Source organism: Copadichromis virginalis, linkage group LG23 (assembly GCF_057382275.1).
Source record: "Copadichromis virginalis isolate Kocher_CV1m ecotype Utaka linkage group LG23, C_Virginalis_male_GT1.1, whole genome shotgun sequence".
NCBI lineage: Eukaryota > Metazoa > Chordata > Actinopteri > Cichliformes > Cichlidae > Copadichromis > Copadichromis virginalis.
In genome coordinates this window covers 2092557-2112301 of record NC_140639.1, presented here as the reverse complement: position 1 = coordinate 2112301, position 19745 = coordinate 2092557, and the positions used below count along the sequence as shown (strand labels likewise).

General features: G+C 41.2%; 2 protein-coding genes across 3 annotated transcripts; both read right to left on the bottom strand.

Annotated features, from left to right (window-relative positions):
* Positions 1-291: 291 nt before the first annotated feature.
* Positions 292-7966, bottom strand: haus5 (HAUS augmin-like complex, subunit 5). Its single transcript, XM_085448905.1, has 20 exons — positions 7840-7966; positions 7622-7751; positions 7477-7539; positions 7247-7279; positions 7090-7114; positions 6841-6973; positions 6117-6276; positions 5944-6025; positions 5444-5535; positions 5306-5360; positions 5073-5200; positions 4894-4975; positions 4276-4430; positions 3826-3988; positions 3515-3595; positions 3232-3377; positions 2977-3073; positions 1657-1795; positions 1357-1489; positions 292-560 (listed from the first exon to the last, which is right to left on the bottom strand). Exons 2-20 carry the CDS (start codon positions 7717-7719, stop codon positions 458-460), a joined length of 1968 nt encoding a protein of 655 aa, XP_085305031.1. The 5' UTR covers positions 7720-7751; positions 7840-7966; the 3' UTR covers positions 292-457.
* A 1558-nt stretch (positions 7967-9524) lies between these two features.
* Positions 9525-18150, bottom strand: LOC146679920 (fizzy-related protein homolog). Of its 2 annotated transcripts, none has more exons than XM_085448701.1 (14): positions 17985-18150; positions 16363-16463; positions 15938-16057; positions 15388-15451; positions 15162-15292; positions 14991-15073; positions 14726-14909; positions 14582-14647; positions 14395-14497; positions 14059-14243; positions 13726-13959; positions 9950-10054; positions 9738-9830; positions 9525-9655 (listed from the first exon to the last, which is right to left on the bottom strand). In XM_085448701.1, the coding sequence occupies exons 2-14, from the start codon at positions 16420-16422 to the stop codon at positions 9614-9616; spliced, it is 1470 nt and encodes a 489-aa protein (XP_085304827.1). In that variant the 5' UTR covers positions 16423-16463; positions 17985-18150; the 3' UTR covers positions 9525-9613. The 2 variants fall into 2 exon arrangements, with proteins under 2 accessions (XP_085304827.1, XP_085304828.1); XM_085448702.1 differs by having other exon boundaries at positions 15162-15289.
* Positions 18151-19745: the final 1595 nt, after the last annotated feature.

Genomic DNA, 19745 nt, shown 5'->3' with positions numbered 1-19745 from the left:
TGAGTTCACAAGAATCAGATTGCTCCACTCCCCCTTCACTGCTACAAAGGAGCAGCGCTACTCCATGCAAAGGATGGCTGCACACTCCACAACGGTGCCCACGGAGCTCGACGGTGGACCGAATGCCGACTGTGAGAAAGATCGATACATGGCTATTGATAGACACCTACGGCTCATTCAGAGGGCATTCACAATGGATTCAGCTTGGTTTTCCAATGCAGGAGCCAGAGGCAGTTTTAAACAACTTTAATGGATATGAGGAAGCAAAGAAGAAAGGAACAAGTATTTTGCTTCGAAAGGGTTTATTAGTGACTGATTTACACATGGTAAGACATTAGGAGTAATGATGACAAATGAGAGAAAAAACAAACAAACACAATTTGTGCATTAAATATCTACAACACAGTGTTCATTCTACCACTGAAAGGTGCTGAAAGGAATCCATCACAGTATTAAACTATGGGGACTTTGCTGCTAGTTTCCACCTTTGTAACCACTGCTGAAAAGTCAGTCCTCCTTTACTGACCTCGGGAAGGACATGCTGGGCTGGCCTTTCCCACCTACAACACACAAAACAGGGACGTTAACTAGAGAATGAGACGCTGGACTACTGAGCAAGGGCATGAATGGAAAATAATTAGAGCCAATAAATTCAGTTAGATATTGGCCTCAGATGTACTAGCATGAATTTTTTTTTTTTTTTTAATTCAAGCCATGAAGTCATTTAGAAATGGTGTAATCACCTGTCTGTAGATAGGCAAGTTGACAGTAAGGTTTAAGACTTCATTTACTACCAAAGAATTAAGAAAGCTGGTCTTTTTTGAAATAGTTTGAGCTGCAAAACTATAATTAGATGACTTAAACCACTATCAGTCAGTTTCCGTACCTGGATTAAGCTTCTACATTTAAAAAAAGAAAAAAGTCAATAATAATCAGAATCACTGACCAGGTGTAATTTATCCATTGCATTACGGAGACCAGTTAAAAATGGCAAGTACATTTATCTCTCCATAATGGACTCCAGCAACAAAAGCCTAGTCAGACAATCAATGAAAGATCATTAAAACTGCCTAAATCACTTACATTTGGAAAGAAAAAACACTTACAAAAGTGTGCACGAATAATCTTAGTATTGTCTAAAGGTTAAACCAGGAAGTAGTTCTAATGAGTGTTTAAAACATGCTCTTTTAGTGATAACTCGTCCATTCACTTGCAGATGTTGTTCAGGTAACCGTATCACTCTAGGTAATTCCCAGATCTCAATTTGTAAAAATACACCCAGATTAGAAAGGAGAAATCTCGATTAAGCAGCAATTAAAATGATAACAGGTTATCGGTTTAAAAGATGCATCTCACCAATAAGAGATGGCGGTTTTGACTTGGTCCCCATAAGAAAGGCCCTGTGCACAGCGGTGAGTGAGCCCTCGGACTCTTGGTACCAAAGACTTAAGAAGCTTTTGGTCCTCCTCCATGACTCTGGACAGGAGAGCTAAGAGTGCAGACAGACAGCAGTATGTTACTAAAAATCCACTGAGCATTTTATTTTTTGAGGAAATTTCTCAACATATTAAGTACGTGTACACCAAACACTGCCCTCATTTGTGTTTAAACCAAATGCTTTAAATCTCTTATCTCCCGATAAGTTCTCCTGGTTACCCTTTTGATCAGATGCCTCCAGCTGATCCGCTTCCTTCTTTATCTTCTGCAGAGTGGCAGAGTGAAGCTGAAGTAACTGACGAAGAAAACGCAGCTCAAGCTGTTGTGAGCGAGATCGGGAACACAACTCCTCCGGAGCCTGAAGTCGGGTGTGAAAGTCAAAAAAGTTACTAGTATGCAATATATGAGGAAAAATAAAACAGTGAAAAAGGACACCTCCCAGCAGCTTTGGTACATGGAACTCTATTTTCCTTCTGCTCAGTGAAACTGACTTTCAAAGATGCAATTTTTATCATCCCTGGTTGTGAGGGGTTCAGCATCGATCAATGACCGTCCGTTACAATCACTTAGGCCACATTTAAGAATTGGCTGCAAACACTGATTTTGTAGAAAATGATTTGAGAAAGATCCACAGGAAACATAAGTGATGTTAGGATAGTGAGACGGTCACTAAGTCCCTTTAGAAGATTTCTTTGGAGGCCATTACCCAGGCAGCATGACTGAATAAACTGTTTGTTTTAGTGACTGAAATTACAATTTGAATATTTTAAAATAATACAACACAAAATCATGATGTCACCAGTTCAGAACAATGCTCCACTGACTAACATCTACTTTTACTGAAGCAAATGACTCAGTCACACTAAAGCAAGATCATCATAGCAACCTCCTTTCAGCAAAGGAAGGAAGGAAGGAAGAATGAAGTGGTTGCCCAGTGACTGCATTGAATGTTTTTAGCGTTCAGCAACCAACTCCAACTGGACGCCCTGAGTTTGAGTGTGCAACACTTCCAAACTCTGGCAACCACCTTCAATCACAAGGCGACTGCAAAGGTTGTCTGCAAATAATCGGTGTCTAATTTACGAACACGGACAGTCTGCCTGAACGATGCAATCATTCGGAGTCAGCTGAACAGAAGAGCTTTCAGAGGAGCCTATCAGGTCCAGTTTCACTGCGTGTTATACCTGTATAACCATGCACGTGACAAATAAAGAATCTTGAATCTTCATTTGTAAGAGACGACTCCAACTGCCTGTCGATTTGCAATAAACAACTGACCTGCAGTAACTACGTCGCAATTTGTGAAAGAATGTTTTAAACCTATGAGTTTCTGGCTGGGCTCTCAATGCAAGTAATTAAATGAATTTCTGTGGTATTTAGATGGTAAGGGAGGGACACAGATTTGCAATTTTCACTAATTAATCACCATATCATCACAAACAGATTGCAACTGTAGCAAAACATGAGCGTGAGAGCGAGCCGAATCAAAGAGAAAACAGTAAAACTGCAATACTTTACATATTATATGCCAGAACTCACCTTGTACAGAGGGAATGCCAGACTCTGACACACGCTGCTGAAGGTCGGGGACCGCAAGCGATGGATGGACAACCACGATGCAGGAATTCGTTGCATACTAAACAAAACAAAATGGAATTATATTTCTGGTCAGCGAATGTCACCGCTGGACAAGGACAACAATTAAATATGTTTTTGTTTTGATTCACTGCAGCTGGGCCCACAGATGTACCACCAACAAGGCAAATAGAGGGATACCAAGCAACATGCTCATACCCTTCGATAGTTCTGCGGTCCAGTGAAAGAAGTGAAACTGTTCCCATCTGTCTGGCCTCCTTAGACACAGCGTTCCTTAGACTGTTGGCTGCAGTGGTCACATCTTCAAACTGTGCCACTAGTTTTGCCTGGATGAATTCCTCTAACTGAGACAAAACACAAAGATTAAAATCCTCAGAGTGCTACAAAAAAAAAACCATAAGAATTAAATTTTAGTCACTCTCGTTTTTCACCCCAGACTGAAGCCTCTCATCAAACATATTTCACTGTCATTGATCCTGACCTCTCTGTGAAGATGAATCAGCTGCGTCTTGGCTGTAGAGTTCCCCTTAATCAGACCTCTGATCTGCTCTTGTCTGAGAAGCTATAAAAACAAGAAAGCAGAACATGATTATTTTTATGATCAGAATCAGAAAGGGTTTTATTGCCAAATGTTGAGCAGGTTTACAACATTAGGAAATTGCTGCGATGATGTGACAAATGCTGACAAAAAGTCAGTCTCCTCACACCTAGCAACCATCTAGACCACAGATCTACAATATATAATGCATGTAGAAAATATTTCATCCCAAAATATTGTCTGTCAACTCTCACCACTAGTTGTCTGAAGTCCAGTATGCTCTGCCACTGCCTGCGAAGGCTTCTTAGCGCCTCCTGTCGACTTTGGGCATGTTGGTCAAGTTGGATGCAGCGGTCTCTGATATAATCCCTGGCGGCTGCCTGCATCACACACTGCAGTTCCACCTCGAGAGCTGATCTAACAGTTCAGAGCGCAAGGAAAATAAAAAGCATGTAGAAGACGTGACAAAATTATTGCCTCTAAAGATATTACCACTAATTAAAATGAGCTCACATAGCTGTTTTCAAACAGGATGTAAATACAAAGTTTAAAAACATTGTAATGTTCAGATAAAAACAACAACAATAACAGTGGCTGTTTGTTGCCCCCCCCACACACACAGAAACCCAACTCCCAAGGTGCAGTACTGCAAAAAAAACATGAAATGTATGGCAAAGGCAGAGAGTGAATTGGAATGAACTTACAGTGCCAAGGAATCATCCTGGAGCTCATCTCTAATACTGGACACCTCGAGCTCAGCGTCCTTCTTACGGGTTTGCAGCTGGTTTTTGAGCTGCTGGACTCTGGAGCGAGTCTGGGCCAGTTCCACCAAGTTCTGCTCCACTTCTTCCCAAGCAGCCTGCAGCAACAATCACATGCGGGTCTATGCATGAAAAGTTACCAATCGCAGATTCCAGGAAAAAGAAAGAGATGATCATGGTTCGATCAAGATTTTATGTATCAGGACATAATGTGTGAAAAAATAAGTCCACTCTTACTGCTTCTGTTTATTTCATTCACTGATCATCAGCAAATGTGACATTGTTGTTAAAGCTGGTTCTACAAGCTACTGAATCATATGGTGTGTTTAACCTTTGACACTGTTTCTGCATTTTGGATTAGTTTTTGTTAAATCAACAATGATATGGTTTAATATGACATGTGCTATTGTTTGTATTTACCTCATTTTAAGACCAGATTATCTTTATTATGTCCTGATATGTAAACTGTTAGAATTAACAGGGGGTGTGCTATTTTTCATCATGATGGTATGAACATGGTTTTGTCTGCGTTACTATTGGTATACTGCAATGTGACCGCACCTCTAAGAGGGTTTTAACTGGTGGCAACTCATTTTCCTCTTCTGCTGACATATCCAGAAGGTGATCGCTTTCATAGCGGAACCTGCATGTCAAAAAATAAATAAATACATTTTTAAAATGCATTACACTGGAAATCTGGAAGCATAACATGAAATGAAAGATCCCAGTCACTGCCTTACTGCAGAGCAGTTACATCCCGTGTCACGTCCAGAGACGACAGTTTCTCCTCCAATACCTTCTGCTCTCTTGAAGCCAAATACTGCAGCGCTGATAGAACATGGTTTGGAGGGTAAGTACCCAACACGTTCTGGTGACACAACAAGCAACAGCGTGTTAATGCAAAGTCAAAATTAAAGACAGTGTTAACACAAATACAAAAATATTTTGTAAAATCAGACACAAACACACCAACCTCAACAGCACTCAGCCAGTACTGGAATACAGCAGTCCGCTGCTCACGGGTCATACTACAGGGAAAACAAACAAACAAGAAACTAAATACATTTTAAAAGCTGAATAACTTAAATCGAGTACAGTCTGCGGTCCTTACTGTGTGGCTGCAGAGTGCTGTGTTTTCGATTCGCACTCTTGTAAAGACTGATAGAAGTGGACCCTGTCGTCACACAGCTCTCTCACATCGCGCTAAAGAAAGAAAACAAAAGTAATGGATGATTTCATGAAGTCAGCAGCTGATATGCTACAGTTGCCTCGGTAAGCAACTGATTCCAGATTTGTGCGAATGTTAACATTTCTCCCAGCATACATTAGGTAAGGTTAGGTGAAGTAATGTTGGGTTAACACCAGTGTGTGAATGGGTGGATGACTGGTTGGTTAAAGCACTTTGGGGTCCTTAGGGACTAGTAAAGCGCTATACAAATACAGGCCATTTACCATTTAACTGGTAACTATAAATTGGCCCCAAGTCTGAATGTCTGTCTGATGGATAGAAAACACACAGAGTCCCTCCAAAGCAGCTATATTTGCTATTTCTGTCTGATAAACATTCTAAATTTTAAACTTAAGTAAAATACAGATTCGGGCATGTTTTACCAGAACTTGTGCCTCTGTTGCCACTTTGACATTGAGGCTGTTGCAAGAAGATTTATCAAACAGCACTTCAATTTCTGCTTTTCTGCAATAAACACACACACAAAAAGAAAAACATGTAAAAGGCATCGCGGCTCATTTTCACTTAAAATGTATTAGTAAATGTTTTGTCTTACCTGGCCATCTGTTCCAGAGCCTGGCAGTGCACACTGATCTGTTGGACATCATCAGAAAGATCCTTGCAGCTCGAGATGCAGCGCTGCCTGAAAGCCTGAAGCAGCAGCTCTCTGCGTTGGCCGTCTTCCACCTGGGCCCAGGTTCGACTGATAGAGCTCTCTGTGTAATCACAGCAGAAAATGCAGCTATTAAACGCAAACGGCAAAATAGTAGAGAAAAACCATTTCTGCCGTTCACCCTCAACAAAAGTTAAAGAAGAAAGATCTTTTCACAGCCATGTAAATTAAGTTGAGAAAACTGATATCACCGATTCAACCTTTTCAGCACTTTGTGGTATAACTAATATATTTGAGCTGAACCTGTCACCATGTGAAATGTGTGAAAAAGATATTTTTTCAGAACTTCTCTCATTTTAACTTTAATTATTTTATCTTTATATAAGAAAACAATCACAAAGTGTAACTCAGTACCTTTTGAAACAAACATACACAACATCAGACATGTTTGCATCTAATCAAAGTAGTGACAACACATCAACTGATGATTTTGAATTGAGCATAGGTGTGAATGTGAGAATGATCGGTTGCTGTCTCTGCGTTAGTGTCCAATGTGCACTGCGTCTCACTCAGCAGGACAGGCTCCAGTCCCCTCACAACCCTGACTGGAGGAAAATTATGGCGGAATGGCTGGAAGTCCTGCCCACAGTGTATATGATGGACTAACCTTGTGTGGCCATCTGCTCCTCTGTAACACTCATCTGAGAGTCCAGGTGACTAATCTCTTCTTTCAGCTGCTCTATCTTCTTCTGGAGATCTTTACGCCTTGCAGCCTCACTCTGGCCCTCAGCCTGACAAGACTGCACACCAGTAAACACAAACATAGCTTTTACAGACACTCCACTTTGTGAAGCGCAATCACTAACAATTAAACTAAATTATAACTGCTGGGGAAAAGAAATAAGTTGCAGCCTACCTCTTTGTCTTGAAGCGATTTATACCTAATAACAATGTCAAGGATAACAGAGCAAATAAATAACAAAGAAAGGTAACATTCAGGTCCGGGAGAAATTTAAAGTCTGTTGGAAAGAAGCTGGAAGCTTTGCAAATCAAGTCAAGACCAAAAAGGATACCACTGAAGATTGCCACGCATGATCCTCACATTCCTAAAAAGACAGAAATCAGTCAGAGGTTGCAGTTTATTTTAGAAAACAGGCCATTCATACAAATGTTTTTTCTTTTGTAATGAACCAGAGTCCTGAGTAAATGTTTGAGGACAGGAAATGAGCCGTGCTCTCGTTATAATTTAGTGATCAAAAGGTTTATAAAACAAAACAAAAAGCAAGCGGGAGCAAAGTCTCACCTTTGCTGGAAAACATGCTGGGTGACATATTTCCATATCGACTTCCCCGTCCCAACACAGAGTCTGGAAAACAATCAACATTAGTTCAAGGCTAAAAAGTTAGGTAATAACATTGATGACAGGTCATATAAGTGTAGATACCTACGTTTTAAAATAGCTGTCATTAGGCAGCCTGTCCGGGGGCAGCCCAAACTCCTCTGTCGCCCAGCGTTTCAAGTCCTGAACAAGATTTCTGTCTCCCATCCTGACAAATAACAGCGGGTAACGAGCTAAAGCTAGAAACAACAACAGGAGACTATTATCATCAGCCAGCGTAGTTAGCTTAATGAGTGCACGTAATTCACAGATGTCCCTCCAACTTACCGTGCTCCCACGAAAGATGCCTCTTTAATTCAATAAAAACAGTTTACGGCGCTAAAACGGGAATATTGTTTAACCTAAACCTACTCAAACTTTCAAGTTCCCGCCTGTCGACAGCATTTCCGATCAACGACCACAGAGGAAGAGGAAAAAAGTACCGCCACCTGCTGGATTGGAGAGCAATTACAACTACAGCCATTTGCTGTCATCAGCACAGACTGTGCCTTAGCTTTGATTTTACACAAACATCTCACATAATGAAAATCATGTAATGATCCAGAAGCCAATATTCATTTATTTTTAAAACGTGGAGATAATTTAAAAGATGTTGTTTGTCATGTTATTTATTGCACTGTTCAACCCCAAAATCTGATCTGCTACTCACATGACTTCTAATCAGGGACATTTGGTATATATACACATGCTCATGACAACCTGCTGAAGTTCAACCCAAGCATCAGAATGGAGACGAAAGGTGATTTAAGTGACTTTGAATTTGCCGTGTTGATGTCAGAGGTCAAGGGAATACAACTCGTTTCACTCAAGGGATGCAGAAGAGCACCTTTGAATGCAGATGAGTTAGAGCAGCAGAAGACCATACTTTGTGCCTATCAGCCAGGAACAGGAAATTGAGGCTTTAATTCATACTGGCTCATCAAACGTGAACAACAAAAGCTCGGTAAAACTTTGTCCGGTCTGATCAGGCTCAATTTTTGCTTTCACATTCACACGGTAAAGAGTTTGGTGCAAACAACATGAAAGCATGGCATCGCCCTGCCCCGTGCAAGTGGTTCAGGCTGGTTGATGGTGGTGTGGTGGTGTGAGGAATATCATCTCGGCACACCGGGTCCAGAAGTATCAGTTGTGCATCACTTAAATGCGACAGCCTACCCGAGTTCTGCTGCTGACCATATTCCCTTATGACCACAGTGTACTCATCTTCTGATGGTTGCGTCTGGGGAGGATAACGCGCCACATCACAAAACTCGAATGATCTAAAACTGTTTGGTTGTTTTTTCTTAAACACTGCAACAAGTTTACCAGAATCTCTGAGGAATGTTTCCAGCAGCTTGTTCAATTTATGCCGCGAAGAAATTATAACAATTCTGAATGCACTGGCGGGTTTTCCATCCACGCTGTACAAGTTGTGAAAAATAAATAAATAAACACAAAGTCAGAAAGTGGCTCCTGAGTATCTTTTATTTGTTTTACTGCAAATAATCAGCAATTCAGTAGACGTCTAAATGCACAGCATTAGACTTTGTGTACTCAGTCACCTCCTCTCAACCACAGTCCAAAGGTCACAATAACCATGGTGCTTGTTTTTTTATTTATTCATAGTATAATATGTCATTAAATCACTCCAAACCTCCATCCTATGAACAATGGTGTAAAAATAAGTCTCTGAATGTCTTTTGTATAATAAGTGTGTTAAATAAATTAAATCTGAGGTAAACAAAACACATTTCAGATGATACCAATATTCTTAAGGCTTGTGATTTCTACTTTTGTATACTGACAAAAAAGAAAGAAAAAAAAAACCCACCCACTTTTACATTTTTTAAGCATACAATACAAATAATACACTCACAGCAGGTGCAAAAGAATTTTTCACACAATTTTAAAAAATAAAACTAGGTGTTGCTGTCATTCCCTTTGTGAAAAGAAAACTCACAATAAGCCTCTGATTGTACTTTATGTCTTTAGCACCGGGCGGCTGAGCTATCCGCCGATGATGGCAGGATTTTATTTCTTTAAAAAAAAAAGGTGCTTAAAGTCACCGTATCCTCTTGAAGAGATTTAAAACTGATACAGATTCCTGAAACAAAAAATGAAGAAACTTGGTTAATGTTTTCAGCAGGTATTAAAATGGGCGGGGTTTGTTGTCGATGCTTTCTCACCTTTGTCGAGCGCGTTTTATTGAAAACGTTCCAGAAGCGTAAAGTCTCGTCTCCAGCTCCCGTCACGATCGCCTCACCGTCTGGAGACATGGCCTAGAGAGTACAACAAGTCATTCGAATTTTATCTCAATAATGTTCTTATTTAAAGTAAAGCGCTATATAAATACAGGCCATTTATATTATCAGTGGAGAGAAAAAAACCCCAGACTGACCAGGTAGAGCACTCGGTAGGAGTGTCCTGTAAGCTTGGCCACCTGAGTGAGAGCTGGATATTTCCACACCAAGATTTGATTCTGAGAGTATCCGTGGGTGCTTACCTGAAAAAGAAAAGCATTTGTTTGCTTTTTGTTGTTTTTAACAGCGAACTCCAGTTCATGTATGTGTGATGGACCGAGCTGAAAAAGCAGGAGTCACAGGAATGATCCGAAAATGGGTTTTCATTTATTTACAAACAGTAAATGTTGAGCTCATGAAAGAAGTCAAAGAAACAGTGAACTGTGACCTCAACAAACATGAGTGACCTAAACAGGAAATGACACACATATAATGGCTGATCAGACCACTATGACACAACAGAAGTAAACAAACCACAAAACGATGCAGCACAGTCCAGTTTGTTAATAAACTAAACACCAAAGAAGAAAATCAAAACTAAACCCTAAACTCAAACATAGGGATGGGTATCGTTTAGGTTTTATCCGATACCGGTGCCAAATCGGTACTTTTGAAACGGTGCCGGTGCTCAAACGGTGCTCAAACTGGTGCTTAAAGAATGGAGAACACAAAATTGGTCCAAAAACTTCTCATGTTCAGCTGGTTTTTGTAAAAAGATAACAATGTTAGCCTTTTCTGCAGCTATGGGGCATATATGGCATCACTCTTGGCTGGAAGCAGTGCTTAAACAATGGAAAAAAACACAAACTTTGTCCAAAAACCTCTCATGTTTAACTGTTTTCCACTTTTTCTTTGGTCATTTTAGCCTTTTTGGCCAGGGTGAAGGGAGTATCTGCCATCAAACAAGAAGACAGCCGCATGTAGCTATGATGGTGTTTGCTAGTTCACCTTACATGCATTAATGTAATAACGTGGTTAGCCTACTCAACGTAAATTACACACGAACAACATTAAGCTACTCACACAGAGAAGAACGGCTGCTGCTGCATCATCATTCTCATCATTCTGCTACACTGGCAGGGCTAGGGGCCAGGACTCTCCTCTTCGTGTTTTTGGGGGATGTTGCATAACAGGCAACCCACCCGCAGTAGATGCGCTCGGTGTGAGGTCTCGCAGCAAGCTATCAAATACGGCACATTTCTGGGCTTTTAAAAAAAAAACGCTATGCGTTGCCAGGTGTTTCATCGGATTCGAGGTGTTACCTCCTTTGACAGTATCACAGTATCAGCTTAAAGCACTTGTTGCTGCTGAGTTTGCATCTTTTGCTGTGAAGTACAGCCAGACTTTTGACCGCTTCGCCTTGGACATTTTTAATCTGTAGCTCTGCGCTAACAGAACGTACGTACCTGGGCCCGCCTACTATTCTCGGAAACGTAAAATGATTGGCTAGAAGTGTATCACAGCTCAGGAAAAAAAAGCACCGAAATAAAGCACCGAAATGTGCGCTGCTTTTCGGTCTGGTTACTACCGTTTATGTCAGAACCGGTGCCATCATGGCACCGGACACCGGTACCCATCCCTACTCAAACATTTAACTAAAGAAAACACACTTTCTCCCCCTTCAGCAGGAGGTGGTGGTGCGGTCCAATCATCCCCTCTATGCATTTCACTGCTTTAAACGCCACCTTTTGTTTCCTTTACCTGTTTCTTACCTGCCACGATCGGTGAGGGAGGCCAGACAAAGACTATACAAAAATCAAACCAAGAATCAGAAATAAATTGGTATAAATACATAAGCAAACTAAATGTGCGCGCTTACAAACAAATGTATCCAAACCAAACAATAAACTTACTGCAAACTGAAGTGTGTTATTATTATTAATGAAGAAATAAAGAATACATCAGAGTTACCGACTTTTAGAGTGCAGTCATGGGTGTGGCCATCACAGTATGTAAAGGCGATATAGCTGAATTAACAGCGAGCTTAATCTCTGAAAACCTCTTCTTTCTTTCGGGGTCGCCACAGCAGATCATCTGCCTCATCTCAGCCTATCCCCAGCATCCTCTGTCGCACCAACCCTCTGCATTTCCTCCTCCACTGCATCCACGAACCTTCTCTGTAGTCTTCCACTATCCTTCCCTCTGCACAGGTCCAAACCATTATGTTACCGTTTTATGGGGTAACTGTTGAACCCATTCTCCATAACGGATAACCTTTGTGTCAAGCTCGGATCACAAATTCAAAATGTCATTAAAAGGGCTGGAAAGATGATTAGCATGCTCCATCCATCTTCCCCCCAGAAGATATCTGAAGAGTCAGTGATTGAGTGGGTTGGGGGAGGATCACTAAAGATATAAATCACGTCCTTAATAATAAAGAGCATGACTGCTGAAGAATAAAGTACGAGACTCCTGCCTGACAGAATCTGTCATCCTGCTCATCACTAATACAAAATGATTAATCTCTTTATCTGTGTATTTAAAGTTCACATTAAATCAAACATGACAGTTACCTTATGTGACAGTAAGACTCACCTACCTGCCAGTTTTGGGTCCAGCAACGACAAATCAGTAATTTTGCAGCTATTCTTAATTCTGAAGTTTGTCATTTTCAATAAAACACACAAAACAGGATTCATTCTGCACTCGTAGGTTTACGCTAATTTTACATGCAACGAAACAGAGTTGAGTTTTAATCTCCCTCACTCATGATTATAGAGCTGAGGTCGATCCATGCAGAAGCCCCTGGAGCTGGCCAATCAGAACAGCTCTGTACATGTATCCAATCGACTTCAGAAAATGCTCTTAACTAGGGATGGGTACCGGTATCCGTTGCCATAATGACATAAACGGTAGTAACCAGACCGAAAAGCAGCGCACATTTCGGTGCTTTTTTTCCCCTGAGATGTCACACACTTTGGATTCTAGCCAATCATTTTACCTTTCCAAGGATAGTAGGCGGGGCCAGGTACGTACGTTCTTTTAGAGCAGAGCTACAGATTAAAAATGTCCAAGGCGAAGCGGTCAAAAGTCTGGCTGTACTTCACAGCAAAAGATGCAAACTCAGCAGCAACAAGTGCTTTAAGCTGATACTGTGATACTGTCAAAGGAGGTAACTCCTCGAATCCGATGAAACACCTGGCGACGTATAGCATTTTGTTAAAAGCCGAGAAATGCGCCGTATTTGATAGCTTGCTGCGAGACCTCACACCGAGCGCATCTACTGCGGGTGTGGTGCCTGTTATCGGACCCGGAGTTAGCAACATCCCCCAAAAACACGAAGAGGAGAGTCCTGGCCCCTAGCCCTGCCAGTGTAGCAGAAATGATGAGGATGATGATGCAGCAGCAGCCGTTCTTCTCTGGGCGAGTAGCTAATTTACGTTGAGTAGGCTAACCACGTTATTACATTAATGCATGTAAGGTGAACTAGCAAACATCATCATAGCTACATGCGGCTGTCTTCTTGTGTGATGGCAGATACTCCCTTCACCCTGGCCAAAAAGGCTAAAATGACCAAAGAAAAAGTGGAAAACAGTTAAACATGAGAGGTTTTTGGACAAAGTTTGTGTTTTTTTCCATTGTTTAAGCACTGCTTCCAGCCAAGAGTGATGCCATATATGCCCCAAAACTGCAGAAAAAAAACATGAGAGGTTTTTGGACAAAGTTTGTGTTTTCCGTTCTTTAAGCACCGTTTAAGCACCGGCACCGTTTCAAAAGTACCGGTTTGGCACCGGTATTGGATAAAACCTAAACAATACCCATCCCTACTCTTAACGCATCGCTGCTGACCTACATTTTTAATCAGTGTCTTCACAATTACAAATGGTAATAAATCCGCGGACAGCACATCCACTGTGCATGTGGGGTCTCTTACCAGCTCATTAGCATGTTTGGACCAGGCCAGGTTGCAGACCTGAGAGCCGGTGTCCATGCACTGCAGCGGCTGCGATGTCAGGGTATTCCAAAATCTAATGCAGCGGTCGGCGGTGCCGCCGCCCGAGGCCAGCAGGCCGTGCTGATGGGGGGACCAGGCGATGGCTTTAACTGCAGCCAGGTGATCGATGTACGTCTGCATGGGACTGAGCGACGAGTGGTTCCACACCAACAGCTAAGACCACAAATCGAACACATCATCAGTGAGCAAAGCAAATCCGTACAGTCTTTGTGGTTGATTAAATATCAATATCATCATAAAAAACAAAACTACCTTGTTGTCATTTCCACCAGAGGCGAGCAGCTGATGGTCAGTGCTCCACTTCAAACCGCACACTTCCTGTCTGTGTCCCTGCAGGCGCCTCTCTGACTGCAGCGGAGGCGTCCGCGCGTCTCGCTGGAGGATCATACGATCTCGGCTTCCCGAAGACAACTGGTCGGCGTTCCAAGCCAGAGCTCCTGTAATCAGAGTAACTTTAACTTAAGCCTCAGCTTAGACAGTCTTAGTTGCTCCGCTTGAATGACCTCCAAGATGTCTCAACTTTATCCTGGCTGATTTTTCAAGTATTCCTTTAGGATCATTTCTGAAGCCACGATCACACTAACTCACCAACTCTGGCTGTGTGGCCCTCCAAGGCAAAAAGCTTTTTGCCAGCAGCAGCATCCCAGATCTGAACATAGCCTTTGTGAGTTCCCACGGCTACAAGGTTACCCTAAAAACAAAGTGCAAAGCATCTTCTTAATAACAAAAAACAACTAACAGGTTTCTTTGACAGTAGTCTGCTACGTGTACTTACCCTTTCAGACCATCCGACCGATGTGACAGAGTCGCCCTCTACTGACAAATCGCACAGTCTGGTCACCTGAGGACACTTAGCTAGTGAGTCACTGTTGCACAGCACAGCAACAACAAACAGAAATTTACACTCCAGTATCGGTACCTGGCTGGTGCATGCGCTCCACAGGTAAACACACGTGCCCAGCCCCACACTGAGCATATTGAGAGCCGACCAGTCCACCAGGTTAAGATAAAAGTCATCCTGCAGCTCTGGAGCATCCAGGACTTTAAAGGGAATCTTGGAGATCTTGCGAGTTGGCTTCCTTGGTGAACGCAACAACTTCTGACTGCAACAGGAAGTTCAGGTATAACGTGACTCCAAAGTGCAGGGATGATCTCAAACTTTAGAGCTCAAACAGCGCTCTTACCTTTTATTGCTGACGGGTGATAACGAGTAGGGAGAGACGTTGGCGCCGTCTTCTGATGACAAGCTTTTGGTGTTGAGCGAGTACTGAAAAGTAAAGGTGCATCATTAGAGCAAACAGAGGTCTGATCAGAGCACAAACATGGATGACCGAGAGAATCTGAGACTTCCATACAGAGAAGAGACTCCTCTTCTCGGGCGGGGACGATTGCAGACGTCTGTCCTCCGTCTGGGGATCTTGGATCTTTTCTATTCCTGCTCCCAACAGCTCATTCTTCAGCAAAGCAGAGTAGGCCAGCCCGTCTGCTACAGCGACGACAGCAGTGATATTTGATTCATGTGCAGGTATAAAAGAATAACAAGGAAACAGCAAAATTTAGACAATTTCAAAACATATTCACCTTTGATATTGTCAGAAGAGGCATCCTTTGTTTTTTTGTTCACAGTCGGTGACTTCTCATTTTCCTGCACATAAATCATAAAGATTATTGATCAATTTATAACATTTACACTGTAAATTATTTCACACAACAAACCAAGCAATCATCATTCAAGGGTTCGCCTTCATTTTTACCATTTTAAACATTTGGAAAACAAACATCACAACTTTAGAAAATATGAAACAGTAAATCTGAGTCTTCCCTCCATAACCCGAACCAGCCGACTTACACGACTATTTAATTTCCACTAATTCATGAAGTTGCTGTCAAAGCCCAGAGAGGAGCGACCTCACCAGCTGTGGACACTGAGACAGTTTCCCTACTGTCGGCTATTTTCGCTGCTTAAATAAAACACAGAAGTGCTCTGAGATGCTCTTTCAAGAATTTTAAAGACTTAAAGTGACAAAACAAAACAAAAAAAATTTCCACAACATCAGAATTAGAACTTGAACCACTGGGTGTGTCCACACAGCTCTCTTACAAAAACCCAAAACTTAAAACACAGCCTCACGTTGATCCTGTGAAAGTTGATATTCCAGTTTGCCCCCGCTCTGGTAGGTATGAATCGGTCTCCAAGCTTAGTGGGCGAGGACAGTGGTGAGCCGGCGGGTGTCCGACTGTTCTGCAGTTTCTGCAACACAAACATTTATCATTAAGTATGTACGTTTATGAACACAGAGGTTTGTTAGTGATTACGTCATCTAAGATCTAACTTAATAATGTCACACATTCAGCACTGATGCACATCTTTATTAAGTTCCCATACTACAGCCAATGTGGTTACAATATCGGAGTAGATAAAAGAATAATTCTCTACAAGGAATAAATTAATAAAGCAAATTTCAAATCAGATGAAGGGATGGAAAAAATGACACTTTATCATATTATTAATGATGAAAACTAGGAAGAGGAGGAGAAACTAAGCGAACGACTCACAAAGATGTCATTCTCGGTGTTAATTTGGCGTAGGAGGCGATGTTCATAGTCGGGATCCATCCTGGACCCTGAACCCTCAACCGCAGAGTGGGAGGACACAGCTGTGCAATACAAACAAGGGAGTTAATAAATAAACAAGCAGTTTAATCGAGACAATGTAAAAGTCATCCCATTGTGATAACACTTTCTTTGCAACCACAATCTTTGCCTAAAAGTTTTTATGGACCAAGTTTTGGATATATAAAATGAACGCTGTGAAATTTTTGTGTTTTAAGATATTTAGATTTTACAATAGTCCACCCCCATCATAAAAAATAAATCAAGATATGTAATTTGGAACCAACACATCAAAAAAATCTAAAGTTGAACAAAAATCAGGCAGTCCTACAGAGTACCATCTGAAAACTCTAGGATGGCGTTTTATTTGTATCACACTATGTGCTGACATTTTTGTTTTTGTCATATTTACTCAACCAGCATCACAGTTGAGTAAAAATATGGAGATTTTGATGAAGAATTTAAAGTTAAAAGTGTTTTACATGTTTTATTTTGCATTACTGTGAAGTTTGACTTTATACTGTTTGGAAATGATCACTCTTTTGCAACATGAATGTATTAGTTTGTGCTCAAACACGGGACTTCACAGGACCGCTTTGACACTTTTAAAGTACCCGTTCCTAACTAGTGCTTCATTTTTATGGTAAGAAAGCCCAAAGGATACATCAGACTTTTATCTTTAATACTTTTTGAGCTGTCCAAGTTCAAACATTGCCTCAGATTTCAAAGTGTGAACAAACCTGCTGGAAACCCCATTTTTCTAATAAAATTATCTAGAAAAGCATCTTATAAAAGCTTTAAACTTCACAGAAATCTGTATATATTAATACAATTTGGAGCATAAAACTTTTAGGTACATCTGGGATGGTCGAGCAGGAGGACCATGAGAATTATATTGTGCCCACTTTTGTTGCTTTATGTCTGTGAAGGTTCTCAGTCATCGTAGTCTAAGGAGCTTGGAAAGAAAAGCGTCTGCACTTCTTTAAGTTGCTTGAAGTTCAGAACTGAAGAAGCTTCTCGGATGAGAGGTGAGACGTCTTCAAGCAACTTAAAGAAGTCCAGACGCTTGTCTTTCCAAGCTCCTTTGGCCTTTTGTTGCTTTGTTTCGTTTTTGTGGTCACATTTTAGGTGGACGCAGAAAATTAGAGTAAAGACGGGGTGTTTTTCTGATTTAAGTTTTAAAATGATAAAAGCAAGAAGTTGTTTTTAAAAAAAAATGTTGTTAAGTCGCCATCTTGAAGTTGTAGCAGGCTAAAAGCAGCAGTTTCAGTGCTCACCTGCTAACTGTGCACTGCAAAACAAATCGATTACTCAACTTTAAATAAGCAGAACATTTAGCCCCAACTACACCGAATCAGTGCTAGTTTCAAAAGCACTAATTACCTCAGAGTAACAGCACAACTCATTATTAACCAGTTACGAGACTCTAACATGCTTCCGAGATTCATTTGTAGCTAAATGTCTTCAAAGACGCTTATTTGTGCTAAATTAGAAGCAGCCAATGATAACTACCGTTAGCTTACTTAGCTAAGGGCTATCCGCTCATATTTGTCGGGACAGCATACCTAAAACGAGCCAGCTCCGGCAGACCACCTCCGGACAGAAACAGCGGGGGCAGACGATCCGGACCGGCTATTTAAAACCATTCAGGCTCAGGTGCGGCTTGTTGTTTAGCTGAGGTCTACGTAACATTGCATTGTGGGAGTTTTGTGTCACTCCGGTGACGTACATCATAACACGGAAGTGTCCATATTTATTGCTGCAAGCAGGATGCTGTAAGGTGGGATACTGGAGCCAACTACCGGGAAAAAGAAGTGTTTTAAAAGTAGTGATCGTGGATAAAGACTGACACGGTTAGGATGTTATATTTATCCCAATATCTGTGCTACAGTTAAAGTGATGTCATAAATTAGTCTCACCAAATGGTCCAAAATATTAAAGGGGAAGCAGTTTAACATCAACATGAGTCGTGCTGGGAACTTCTGATGCAGCAGCTCAAACTTAAATAAAACCATTAAAAGCGAACACCTCCTGCCATTGTGTTTCAGTTACCTGTAATACCCACGTTTCAAGTATAGAGGGAGCACTCGACCCATAGCTGGATAGATGCTCACGGCATACATCTTTAGAAGAACAGAACAGAATAAATAGCCACTTTATTGCCATTCAGCACACACACCAGTTAGTGCACATCAGAATATCATTTTGGTGCTTTTATTCACCATTGATTGTACAATATAAATAACAAATAAATCTAAATCTAGGGTATGAAAAGAATCTATGCACACTTAAGAATATAAGAGAAATTTATATACATTATTTAAAAAAGAAAAGAAGAAAACTTGCACAGAATACTGGGAAAATAAAACAAAAAACATACGTTGCACAGCAAAAATAACAGTATTTAATAATTTAATAACTTCTGATATAATCCTGGCTGGACGTTTGACCACTCTTCCTGCATGGACCAAGCGTAGTCCACTTTCAGTAGGGTTGAGGTCGGGTCTTTGAGAAGGCCATTCCAGATGTTAATGTCAACCTACAACCAGTTTTGATGTGTGCTTTATATCACTGCTGTGTTTAAATACCCACTTGTGTCCCAGTTTCAACTGTCTGGATGTGGACTGGAGGTGAAGATTCCTCCTCTTCATTATTCCATCCACTTTTTGCAGTGTAGCAGTCCCACCCAGGGCACGGTAAATGGTAAATGGCCTGTATTTGTATAGCGCTTTTACTAGTCCCTAAGGACCCCAAAGGGCTTTTACACATCCAGTCATCCACCCATTCACACACACATTCACACACTGGTGATGGCAGCTGCATTGTAGCCACCCTGTTTGAATTTGTAATTCTTGGAATCTGCAGTTGTTTGGAGACGGCTCCAGAGACTTTTTTCCAACTTGTGTAAATGTACATTTCTTCTTTATAGATATTGACGGAGTTTTTTGGATTTTCACATTGTTCTGAGTATCAGTGAATCTACTGAGTGCTCTCAAGCAAATCCTTCTCATGCAGGCAACAAAAAACTACCAGCTGTAGTCGATCACGACCACCACAAAGAAGGTAATAGAAGTTCACCGTCTCTTTTTTTGTATCCACATGTCACAGTAAGCAAATGAAAGTATTTTATGCATTTTTAATAAAAGCCGATCACAAACCTCAGTAAAGTCAGTGGTTTCAGCTTCTGAGGATCTACTTTCAAACTGTTTAGAGGAGGGATATTGGCTTTATTGGACAAAGAACGATGAATAAGGAGGAAAAGAGGAAGACCACAGAGAAGATCCATGGATGCAGCAAAGATGGACATGCAGAGGGTTGGTGTGACA

Excerpts from the sequence above, each read along its gene's own strand:
- LOC146679920 (XM_085448701.1), bottom strand. The coding sequence starts at position 16,422 with ATGGATCCCGACTATGAACATCGCCTCCTACGCCAAATTAACACCGAG. Across the intron at positions 15,452-15,937 it reads TCAACTTTCACAGGATCAAC|GAAAATGAGAAGTCACCGAC; the intron begins GTGAGGCTGTGT and ends ATTTATGTGCAG. Across the intron at positions 14,648-14,725 it reads GGAGCGCATGCACCAGCCAG|GTGACCAGACTGTGCGATTT; the intron begins GTACCGATACTG and ends AAGTGTCCTCAG.
- haus5 (XM_085448905.1), bottom strand. The coding sequence starts at position 7,719 with ATGGGAGACAGAAATCTTGTTCAGGACTTGAAACGCTGGGCGACAGAG. Across the intron at positions 7,280-7,476 it reads CAGCATGTTTTCCAGCAAAG|GAATGTGAGGATCATGCGTG; the intron begins GTGAGACTTTGC and ends CTGTCTTTTTAG. Across the intron at positions 3,378-3,514 it reads TGATTCATCTTCACAGAGAG|TTAGAGGAATTCATCCAGGC; the intron begins GTCAGGATCAAT and ends GTTTTGTCTCAG.